The sequence below is a fragment of the Drosophila guanche genome, unplaced genomic scaffold, assembly GCF_900245975.1.
Source record: "Drosophila guanche unplaced genomic scaffold, DGUA_6, whole genome shotgun sequence".
Lineage (NCBI taxonomy): Eukaryota > Metazoa > Arthropoda > Insecta > Diptera > Drosophilidae > Drosophila > Drosophila guanche.
In genome coordinates, this window is record NW_022995786.1 from 20,569 (window position 1) to 33,433 (window position 12,865).

Consider the following 12,865-nt stretch of genomic DNA (forward strand, 5'->3'; position numbering starts at 1 on the left):
CCTCCAGAAATCATATCGTCCACGTAGAAGTCCTGCAGAATGGTTGCCGACCCCAATTTGTATGAAGAAGACCCAATCATGGCAAGCGGATGCACAGCTCGAAAGAAATATTGGCACAATCTGAAGATTGCGCTGTGATAAACGATGAGAGCCTGGGGGCCGAGTGCCCGACATCTTATCTATCCGAGATGTGTCTTCTGCGGCAGTCTAGCTGAAGTTGTTTCACACACAGCAATTTGAAGAACAGTCCAGCTCCGATTGTATCAGAAGGACTATTGGATATTAGGGGTTTAGGCAAGAGCGGCAGGGACCAGATTTACAATCCTTTTGTAGGCAATTAAGGCATAATAAAAGCCTACCTGACGATCATTCGGCGACAGAGGTGCAAACCGTGGAAAATTGTACCTCATTTTCAAGCGTTCGACATATTTTTTCCAAAAATCCCGACCATTTTTCCCACGACGTCAGCTCCTGATTCGACGAAGTTTCTTCCCATCTGTTATGAGTGGCCTTGGCCAGCTTCCGAAGTACCGTTTGTAAAAGAATACTGTCTACTACTTCTTCCTTGCTTGCCAGCGTTTCCATTGCACAAATATGTGAGGTGACCCTCTATCCCTCTGATATGTGCCTGCAAAATAATCCCTTTATTATCAAAGCTCCGCTTTAAAATATCTAGTGATACGATATAATTAACCTCATTTATTTCCAACGAGCTGGTATTCAGGGCTGCACCACTCAAACAAGAACGCAGATGCTGCAGCATTTCGATAGAGGTCAGCCTCCTTGTCAATGATCGCGGTGAACATTGAGAAGAAATTTGCCCACTCCTTATGAATTTCACCGAATTTGGGCAGCACCAGTTTAGGTAACCGAGATCGATTGGCCATAACGATGATTGATTGGGATTCACTTGAGTTGGGGTTGATTGTGGAACAATTTTTAGTGCTTGACTGACTTCCAAGCTCGCGCTGAAGAATGGTCCGCAATGATAATATGAACGAGTCGAATTTTGCAGGTACTTCTCTGGACATGCGACTCAAAATCAATTTTTTCTAAGCTGTTGTGCGCCTCATCAAAATTAGATTCCAGTACACTCCATTCGGACATTCATCTGAACGGATTCTAGCCTATCGAAAATAGACCTAGACCTAGATCAAATGGAGCAGCGTCAAATGCCACCGACTCAGCTGTGTTTCACCAGCCTCATTGCCCAGAGCAAACGATATATTTTATCTATCATTTTTTCCATATCCCATGTTTCGGCTCTAGACTGTTGGCATGGAGTGTATTAGTAGATCACAGTTAAAAACGATTATTCAACGAGTGAAACAAGTTCAAACGTTTAGTGTGCTCACTCTTGCGGCACTTTTTATATGCACCGCATGAAGCAATTATATAAGGAGGTCTCGTAGGCAACATTTCTTCCCTAACAATGCTGTCAATAAGTGTAAGTGAAACGACAAAGGAGTTTTCTGATTAACCTCTGTTGGCATTTGGTTTAAAATTGCCCATTGCAAGAAAAGGAGTTGAAGTTTTCTTTTGTTATTTTGATTTTTAAGTAGTCGTTACTATTGTTTTTTAATATATATTTGTTTTCGTAGGCTCTTAATTCTTAAATAATTTGCAACTTTCTTTCTGCAATATATAATATATCATATTGTGCGTAAGTTTAATATGCGAAACAAAATGCAGCCGACGAGACCTCCTTATAGAATTGCTTCATGTAATTATTAAGCTGAAATTACACGGTGAGTCCGAATCGCTGATTCATGTGTACATACGTGTGATGCTCACGTGCGATTTCACGTATACAATCTTAATGATTCACAGAATAAGTATCACATAGATTTACATAGATATTTGCGCGAGTCATGCGCTTTTCGGATATGTCTCTCTCGTGCTGCTCTCAGGTATGATCCACGATTCATGGCAGAAGATTCAACGTGTGAACAAAGCGTGATACTTCACATACATGAAAGCTAATTTCACCTTAAGACATAAACGAGACGAACTGCTAATAAATCAAAACTGCATAGACAAAGAAATTGACATAAAAAGGAATAACCTAATCAAAATGTATAGCTGCTTCATACAGCTAAACGAATTTGTTACAATTAATTCAATGTTAGATTCTACGCACAATTTTTACGTTAGTAAAAACATAACTAGAATATAACCCTTGTCCTATGTTCAGACGAAGGAAATAGTAATAGAACATACGAAGTGTAACAATAAATTTCGAATAATTAAAATTAAAATGTTTAATTTAATTATAATTATATTTGGGGTTTTTATTGCTAAATTGAAAAAGATACATGCAAACATTATAATCAAAAATGTAAAAGCAAAGGGAGAAGAAGGAAAATATACTCCAGCATATTTGGATAAAACACCTTCCCTTTACCCTTATGTAACTTCTGAGGACAGGCTGATTAGAAATCTTATCCATATATCCACATATACATAATTCCCCACACATCCACACATTATGTACCCAGCACCCTTATACCTAGATATTCCCCTATCTCTAAGAGAAAAGATCACCGACACCGGCATCAACAGGGAGTCGCACACATTCCGAGAAGCTCAGATTCGAATAAACAACTCATTCCCACACTTCAGTCCAGAGTCACCCCATGCGATCCAATAAACAAAGGAGGTAAGGCCATAAGAAAGATGATATCCATCATCCGATGCAGCCATCCTTTTTTTCAAAGCCGACGAATCCCACAGCCACCCACACGTTAGCCAAATCATGAAGCAACTATAAAGGAGGGCCCGTCGGCTTTTTAGAGGGAAACGTAATAATGCTGTCAATAAGTGCGAGTGAAAGGGCGTGCAGAGAGAGAGACACTTTACAATAATAAGAGTACAAGCTGCTCATACCTGCGTCCCACCACGGTCGTCGGGGGGAAATGATCCGAGGAACGCTGCCGACGACGGGCACTCCTTTATAGTTGCTTCATGAGCCAAATCACGTAAGCCAAAGCATCGACGACCGAAGCCACGATCATCACAGCCGAAGACGAAAGCTACAGCCGAATCAGAAAGCTGCCGCCGAAAGCTTAGAGAAATAAAGATTTAAGCTTTCCGATGGAGGGCCAGCCACCGATATCGCGAGAAAAAAAATCAGTTCCACTTGAGAAATGGTACAATACGGCGGGAAATTCAATTATAAACCAACCCTTGTTGCAAATAGTGACGCTTAGTAAAAATAATTAATTTTTAAAAACCTCTACTACAAATCGGGAATTTGTATTATTTGTGTGTACATACATACATACATATGTACCGATATGTATACTGATTTAGAACCGGGTATATAATTTGTGACGGGTAACAAGCGCGTCACGTTCCTAATCCTACTCGGCACAGAAGGATACGTTTACTACCCCATAAAGTATATACATATATTCTGGATCAGCATCAATAGCCTAGTCGATATAGCCATGTATGTCTGTTTGTCCTGATGAGCGCATAGTCCCCAGAGACCATAAGAGCGAGAGCAACCAAGTTTGGCTTCCAGACTGCTGTACCATCACACTGTTACAAGTGTATTTCAAAATTTCGCCAGCCCCTTCCGCCCCCAACAAAGGGCAAAAATATCGAATTTCCTCAATATTGATGATAAGAGAGAAACCAAAAATGCAGTTCCGTAGGAAATGGATATATGGATGTCAGATCGAATAAGGGTCAAATTCATGTCCAGTGCGTGCCATCCAGCAACGTTGTTTATTTTTTTGGCTCATTTTCTCTCGCTCGCATACTCTGCCTTATGCAGTGTGCGGCTCTGGGGCAGGGTGGCGCCAAAAGGGCGTGTTGGGGTGAACTTTTTTTTAAATGTATACATAAAGCTGTGAAAAAAATAATAGCACCACCACCACAAGCAATTTTCAAATAGTTGCCAAACTCACATTTTTAACTTTAAGGAAACTTTAAGCACATTTTTAGAAGGGGAAGACTCTTACAAATCTGGGAAAAACAAAAAGAAGCATCATTTTCAGTAAGGATTTTACGTTATATAATGAAATTTAGTGAAACTGGTTAAATTAGGCGAACAAATTAATAGCACCACTTTAGAAAAATAGATTTAAAATTTAAAAAATGACCAACAAGTAACGAATTTCTAAGTTAACACTTTTGAATTAATAAAATTCTTAATCTATATTTATTATTTAGTATTTAGTTCAGTGTCCTATTTGGCTTGGAAGCAGAAACTGCCTTTTGGATGGCGGACCACAAGTTTCCGATTGGTTTCATGTCAGGCGACTGTGATGGCTACTCTAACACGTTCAGTGTTGGCCCCGAACCGTTCCTTTGCTTTCATGCTTGGGTTATTTACCGGTTCAAAGACCAATTCTAGTGGCATTTCATATTCTGCAAACGGTAGCATTACAGTCTCCATGATATCCATGCACACGTGCTGATCCTTGATGGTTTTTATTCAATATATTGAACCTACTCCATAGTAAGAGAAGCAGGCCCATACCATTAAATGAAACCTTTTATTCTTAATGGTTTTCTTTGGTGTACTGGCGTTCCTTGGACGTCTTAAGTGTGATCAATATCCCTTTTCAATAAATAAAATACTTTTTACTCATTAGACATTAAAATTTTCCTCCATTATAGGGATGTCCAATTGGCATGCTACCTTGCAAACATCATGTGCTCAGTAATATGTCTGGAGTTTTAAAGTGAGTTTTTTTTGCAGCAGGCTTTTAGGCTATGTTGTCTAAGATATATCCAAACTTTCTAGCCCGTCGCTTTCATTTTAAGCTCTTTATTTAAGATCCATAGCAGGCTTGAAGGGAACCTTCTTGCTCTCACGAATCAGCCTTTTGACCTTAAAAGGGGGCATAGATCGTTTTCATCCACGTGTTTTACACTTTTCTTCATAGTTTAATCGTTTTTAATCATTTTTTTAAAACTTCCTACCAATTGACCAATTTCTCTGTAAGTTTTTACGCCAAATATAAGTTGTGTGCTAAGGTCGCGCTTCTTTGCATTTCAGAGCTTTCCACGTCATATTGTAATGAATATTATTAGCTTTTATGATAAAAACAATGAAATATTAGTCAAAACAAATAAATACGTGGTTTATACAAAGTCAATTCCGCGAAATTACGGTGATTTACTTAAAATAGTGCTATTCTTTTTTTCGCCATATTTGTGGTATTTTTTCTTAAGTAAAAAAAATATAAACACATAAATTTAAAAAAAAAAACAACACCTTTTTTGGTAATGGTATATACTTAGCTATATGAAAAACACTAAAAATTTAAAAAAATCGCAACAGTAATTCCTTTTTTTTGGCCAAGAACAAAATGTGTTGTAGTAGTGCTTTTATTTTTTTCGCAACTGTATGTAAAATTCGAAAAACCCCAAAGTTACAGACATACTGACTGAGAACCGGGTATGAAAGTTGTGACGCGTACGAAGTATTTCAAACGTCCCTCCTCGTTTGTGATAGATTTTGACATTTAAAATGTTTTCGCTAATAATTGTTTTGTAATAATTTGGTTTTTTTAAAGAATTGTTTTATACCCGGTACTCGAAGAGTAAATGGGGTATATTGTATTTGTGCACAACGTGAATGTATGTAACACACAGAAGGAAACGTTTCCGACCCCATAAAGTATATATATTCTTGATCAGCATCAATAAACGAGTCGATTGAGCCATGTCTGTCTGTCCGTCCGTCTTGTTGAGCGCCTGGATCTCAGAGACCATAAAAGCTAGAGCCACCCAATTTTGCATCCAGATTTCTGTATGCTCACACTGTTACAAGTGTATTTAAAAAATGAGCCACGCCCCCTTCCGCCCAGGTCAAAAATCTACAAAAGCTACAATTTTGAAGATAAAAGAAAACTAAAAAAACTAAAACTCCATTCTGTAGGGAATGACCATATCTATCAGATCACCAAATTTAGATCCAATTGGATCATTATTAAAGCCACAATGAAGAAATGAATTTCCAGTGGTTAAATCCACCCCGTCCCGCAGCCTATATTGGTTTTTTGCACATTCTCTCATTCACACTCTGTTTCGCGCAGTGCGCGGCCTCTGTCTCTGCCTCGGCCTCTGCGCTCGTCTCTGCCGTGAATCTGCAGTGTGTGGCTTTAGGGGAGGGTGGTGTGTGAGAAGTGTTGTAGATGTAGATGACAGATGAAGAAAAAATGTAAAATTTTACAAAAAAAACGCTAGGGTACAGATGTAGTGCTGAGTACCGGGTATAAAAGTTGTGAGGAGTAAGAAGAGTCTCACACGTCCCGTCCCTGTTTCTTGTCAAACTGTGGACGTTTGTCTTTAAATTTCTTGATTGTTTCACTATTCTTAAGGCAGTCAGTATGGAAATACCGCATGAATTCTAAAAAAGCTGGCTATATGGTTTTATTGGCTGAAAACCACATTTTTTCTTCATCTGTCATCTACATCTACAACACTTCTCACACCAACACGCTCCTTTAGCTCGCCGCCCTTCTCTAGACCCACACACTGCAGACTCGCGGCAGAGGCAGCGCCCGCACACAAAAAAGAAACATATATAAGCTGCGGGACGGATATTTGTTATACCCGGTACTCAAAGAGTAAATAGGGTATATTGTATTTGTGTGAATAACGGTTGTATGTAACGCACAGAAGCAAGCGTTTCCGACCCCATAAAGTATATATATTCTTGATCAGCACCAATAGCCGAGTCGATAGAGCCATGTCTGTCTGTCCGTCTTGTTTGTCGGCTAGTTCTCAGAGACTATACCACCACCAGATCCACCAAATTTTGCATCCAGACTGCTATAGGCTCACACTGAAACCAGTGTATTTCAAAAATGAGAAACGCCCCCTTCCGCCCCCGCAAAAGGGCGAAAACCCAAATCTACAGTTTTGAAGATAACTAAGAAAACTAAAAACGCCATTCCGTAGGGAATGACCATATCTATCAGACCACCAAATTGGGATCCGATCGGATCATTATTATAGCCACAATGGAGAAATTAATTTCCAGTGGTTAGACCCACCCTGTCCCGCAGCTTTTGTTGCTCTTTTTACATTCTCTCATTCACACTCTGCTTCTGCTTCACTCGGCCCCTGCCTCTGCCCTCCCCCTGGCGTTGACTCTTCCGACATTTAACCAAGACTCGGTTTTTAACGCTCTGTATTAGAAAAAGAGTGACCATCAAAGTTGCGTACAAGAAATTTTCATAGATGACGCCACTTTCGAAAAATTTGCTGTGAAACCTATCGGTCATTATTGCACAGAATGTGCAGACCATTGGACCATCAAAGTAGCGTACAAGAAATTTTCATAGATGGCGCCACTTTCGAAAAATTTGCTGTGAAACCTATCAGTCCAAGAATGTATCAATTTTATTGATGTTTTAACTATCTCATGAATGGGAAAATATTAACTGATCCAATTTGTTTGATGCATTTTATTTAGTAGGCTTTTACTACGTGTTCTGTAATGTGAACGATATCTAGTGGTTGGCGATGTCTTCTATATCTAGATGTAGTCCTGAGTGCCGGGTATAAAAGTTGTGACGCGTAAGAAGCGTCTCACACGTCCCTTCTCGTTGTATTAAAACTCCTGTCAAAATTGGCAAAACCATTTTAAACTTTCTCTGTAATGAGCTGATAGATAATACTAATCGAATAATATATTTACACATTCGAATTTATTGGTATTAGTAAGTCCAATTACCTTATATATACCATTCTTTAACCACTCTTTTACCATTTTTGAGGGTACTTACTGATACCGCGTTGGATGAACTCCTCTTTTTTGGAGCATTCAAATGGATAAATCAGTCTGTCTGATGTGACTTTCTCGCTGAAAAAACAAATACAGAGCCGTGAACTATAATTATAGATTATAATCGAATACGGGCGGATATCGCTTACTATGTTTTCTCGTTGAAAAAGGCAACAACTGCAAAGGGCGGCCGACTGGTCTTGACGAATTGAATTTTCTGAGACAAGGTTACTTCTCCAGGCCACCAGATCTCTGTGTTGTGTATTTTTACCCATACCACATCGCTCTCGTTATACTGCGGCTTGTTGGGCTCCTCGTTCCGAGAAAATGACATTTTTTCTGATAATTGTGGATTTGAAGTTCTGTAAATACTTTTAAAGTGATTCTTGGTTGTATAAAAGGAGGGCGTCAGTCGCTCTTCTGCCTATCTCTTCTGTACAGTCGTCTAGTGGTAGATCTCTCTCCTCCTAGCACGATTGAGTAACGAAAATATTTCGTGGTACCTGAAATGTATTATAACAAAAAAATTAGCAAGATTTTATTTTTATACCCGGTACTCGAAGAGTAAATAGGGTTTATTGTATTTGTGAGAATAACGGTTGTATGTAACGCACAGAAAGAAACGTTTCCGACCCCATAAAGTATATCTATTCTTGTTCAGCATCTATAGCCGAGTCGATTGAGCCATGTCTGTCTGTCCTTCTGTCCGTCTGTCCGTCTTTTTTGTCGGCTAGTTCTCAGAGACTATAAGAGCTAGAGCCACCAAATTTTGCATCCAGACTGCTGTATGCTCACACTGAAACCAGTGTATTTCAAAAATGAGCCCCGCCGCCTTCGGCCCCCGCAAAAGGTCGAAAACCTCCCAAACCTACAATTTTGAAGATAAAAGAAAACTAAAAACGCCATTCCATGGGGAATGGCCATATCTGCCATATCAATGGCCAAATTGCGATCCGATTGGATTATTATTATAGCCACAATGAAGAAAGTAATTTCCTGTGGCGAAACCCACCCTGTCCCGCAGCTTTTGTTGTTCTTTTCACATTCTCTCATTCACACTCTGCTTCTGCTTCACTCGGCCTCTGCCTCTGCCTCTGCCACTGCCTCTGATGACTTTTAACCCACCCCGTCCCGCAGCTTATATTTTTTTTTTTTTGTGCGGGAAACGTTTTGGAGGGCTGCTGGCCCAAGTGCCAGATTATGATTAAAGCAAACGAGAACGACTTGTATTTTTGGTACCTGATAATGTTTTTGACAGTCACTTTTGTTCGTTATCATAATCTAAGACATGGATATACATATGTAGTTACATAAGTATTTTTAGTGTGTTTCATAGTGTCTGTGCCTCAGTGTAGTTCTGGTGTTCCTCAGAATACTATCGTGTGTTCACCAATTAAAATCAATTGTCATACAATTCGCTGGCCGATTGTTTTCATGTGCTATCCAAGCATACTTATGTATATGTATGTATGTCTATGTACACATGGAAATGAGGAATTTTCCAAACGGAAAAACATTTAAAAAAAAATCCGCCTACAAATTTATATATAAACTATATACAGGAGAACAGGATAATCTTACGAAACAAAAAGGTAAATTGATAAAGTGAATTAAAAACGGAAATTTGGCCCTAACTGTGCAGTTTTTTTTTCTCTTCTGATCAGAATATTACAGGGATCGTATGGGGATAGCTTTTACGTAAAGGACATTAGTCTCGTCGAAAATTTTAAGATTTCTTCATCGCATAATTTCATTAAACACACTGCAGCGACCTTTAATTGCACTTTTTGAAGTCCCTTTCAATTCCAAGAAAAAATTGCCACAAACATTAATTAATTTCAAAGGTTTTGAGAGATTATGTATACAATTTTAGTTTTAAGTCTCCTTAGTCAATAAGAAACAGAGTGTTGATTAATGTTTTTTAAAATTATTTTTCGCTTGCAAAACTCCTGAGTCTATTTCATTGCTCGGGAGTGTAGGAGGGCGGTCAGAAAAATAGCCGGTCTTCCTAAGAATAACACATTTTTTTTCTTTTTATTAGTCAACATAATATCTTTTTAGCTCTATATATGTACCTTTATTATAATTTCTCCAAATTTTGTTCCCCTTAAAAAAATGTTTGACGTTTCAAAGTAGCCGTTGAAGTCGTTGGACTCAAATCTTTTTCCGCTGAGATATTTCTTGAGGTTTGGAAAAGGGATCATTTCGTTTCGGAATGGATGGATTGTAGCCATGGAAACTGAACATGTCTCCACCTCTGCATTGTCCAGCCGAAAAACTTTATTTCTTGCCCAAATGTGTTCGTTTTCTTTTCAATATCAATTAAATTTCAATATAATATCGCGTACATTCCAAAAACTGGCTGGAAAACGTGTGTTTTGACTGCTTTTATCTCTGGAGTGTTTTGATTGATTTACGTTTTTTTTATAAAACGGTGCAAAAATGTATCCTTATTGTGGGGAAACTCACCAAACACTCCTTCGAAGCTGTCACACGATTTCGCTTGTGGCCGATTACGAGCAAACGCGTCAGGCATCTTTTGGAAAGCTTTTTCAACTGGTCATTTAAACCAAGTTAGTGATGTGGTTGCCTATAGCTTTCAGAATACATTGAAATTTCAATCTCCTATCGGCCATCACCATATCGTTAATTTTTAACATTTTCTCTGGGATAGGACCTGGTCTCTGGGACCTTAGGATGTGGCGCATCGTTTGTGGTTGTACGGGCACAATGAAAATAGTAGGCCCCTTTTTGTATTGAAATATACAGTGCGAAGTATCCAAAGTATTTATCAAACTTAGCATTGGATTCAGTGGCGTTTTTTTTCGGAAAAAAATATTTTATTAGTCCACGAAATTAACTTTTTTCAAATAAATAATCAAATATAACATTTATGGGAGGTTTGAAATGTTTTTAATTGGTAAGGCCGATTACACCACTCGACAAAATCGAACTTATGTTTTCCTCAAGGACCGACTTTTTATACCCGGTATTAGAAGAGTAAATAGGGTATATTGTATTTGTGCGAATAACGGTTGTATGTAACGCACAGAAGGAAGAGTTTCCGATAGAGCCATGTCTGTCTGTCCGTCTTGTTTTTCGGCTAGTTCTCAGAGACTATAAGAGCTAGAGCCACCAAATTTTGCATCCAGACTGCTATATGCTCACACTGGAACCAGTGTATTTCAAAAATGAGAAACGCCCCCTTCCGCCCCCGCAAAAAGGCGAAAACCTACCAAATCTACAATTTTGAAGATAAAAGAAAACTAAAAACTCCATTCCGTAGGGAATGGCCATATCTATTAAATCACCAATATGGATCCGATCGGATCATTATTATAGCCAGAATAAAGAAATTAATTTGCTGTGGCTAAACCCACCCCGTCCAGCAGCTTTTGTTGTTCCTTTCACATTCTCTCATTCACACTCTGCTTCTGCTTCACTCGGCCCCTGCCTATTTAAAATTTGACAACACACCGCTGAGGTGCAGATGCACTATTGTCCCAATCACCACTTTTGGTGGCTGTTTACGCCAATTAGCCAAATTATGGCCCGGAGCAATTAGTATTTTGTATAAGTAAAATGAATTTTTAGCATTAAGCTATTGAATTGTTGCATTTACGACATACTGTCAGAAGTTTGTTGCTATAGAACATACATGTAATATGTGAATACGATAGAGAAAGAGGAAGAACATGCATTTAATAGGTGAATATCGAAATTGAAAAGAAGAAGAGATTAAATTGATTTGAATTCCGACTCGGTCGAACCAGCAGCACTTGGCTTTTTATTTCGGCTATTTATTTATTAGAAAAAGAGGGACCATCAAAGTTGCGTACCAGAAATTTTCATAGATTCGGAAAATCTGCTGTGAAACCTAGCGGTCATTATTGCACAGAATGTGCAGGGAAAAAGTACCAATTTTATTGCTGTTTTAAATATCTCATAAATTGGAAAATACGATTAACTGATCCAATTTTTTTGATGCATTTTATTTAGTTGGCTTTTTACTATGTTTTTGTAATGTGAACGATATCTAGAGGTTGGCGATGTCTTCTACATCTAGATGTAGTCCTGAGTGCCGGGTATAAAAGTTGTGACGCGTAAGAAGCGTCTCACACGTCCCTTCTCGGTCTGGTAGATTTCGGGAATTCAATATTTTTATGGTTTTTTTCTATGGCAGAACTTTTCTTTGAGGAATATTTAAAATCTTATATTTTTGTACGAGTTTTTTTAGAGGTAGCGGTTTGGTTTTTTATAAAAGTTAAGTATCTTAGTTCTAGTTGTTAGGTTTTTTGTCTGGAAAGCTGATTGATGCAGCTAAAAAATTGACTTTTTGTTTCCTCAATGAACCAAACCAACACGCTCCTTTAGCTCGCCCCCTTCTTTTATCTTCAGCCTTGGGAAACGCAAACCTTTTGCGGGGACGGAAGGGGGCGTGGCTCATTTTTTAAATACACTTGTAACAGTGTGAGCATACAGAAGTCTGGATGAACAATTTGGTGGCTCTAGCTTATATAGTCTCTGAGTACTAGGCGCTCATCAGGACGGACAGTCGGACAGACAGACATGGCTCTATCGACTCGGCTATTGATACTGATCAAGAATATATATACTTTACTCGGAAACGTTTCCTTCTGTGCGTTACATACAACCGTTATTCGCACAAATACAATATTCCCTATTTACTCTTCGAGTACCGGGTATAAAAATGCTAAGGTACAGATGTAGTACTGAGTACCGAGTACAGAAGTTGTGACGCATAAGAAGCGTCTCACACGTCCTTTCTCCTTTTTTTGTCCAGTAGTGTATGCATTGTATGGTTGTGGCCTCTACTCTTTGTGGACAGGGCAAGGAAACGACTTAAGGAGCGAAACCGACTTCTGGTTGCCAGATGGTAGATGAATACGTACATTTTTGTTATCTGTTTAATAAATTGATATTTATTTGTTAGATACATCTTGATAATAGCGGACGTACAGATTAGATACACTATAGACTAGATATATCGTACAATAGGCTAGGCTATACGGATTAATAGTTTGATTATTTATCCGAAAAATATGTTGTGTACAAAGTAGACATCGGTTTAAAATGTATACTTTAAATAGACAC

General features: G+C 38.6%; 1 protein-coding gene across 2 annotated transcripts in view; it reads right to left on the reverse strand.

The window, feature by feature from the left end:
- LOC117591515 overlaps positions 1 to 12,865 on the reverse strand; it is a 61,542-nt gene that overhangs the window by 17,978 nt on the left and 30,699 nt on the right. For both annotated transcript variants that reach the window (XM_034284809.1, XM_034284808.1), the window contains exons 2-3: positions 7,900 to 8,253; positions 7,752 to 7,828 (exon numbers count right to left, since the gene is read on the reverse strand). In XM_034284809.1, coding sequence (XP_034140700.1) covers positions 7,752 to 7,828; positions 7,900 to 8,084 — 262 coding nt within the window. In that variant the 5' untranslated portion in view covers positions 8,085 to 8,253. The remainder of the gene's footprint in view (positions 1 to 7,751; positions 7,829 to 7,899; positions 8,254 to 12,865) is intronic.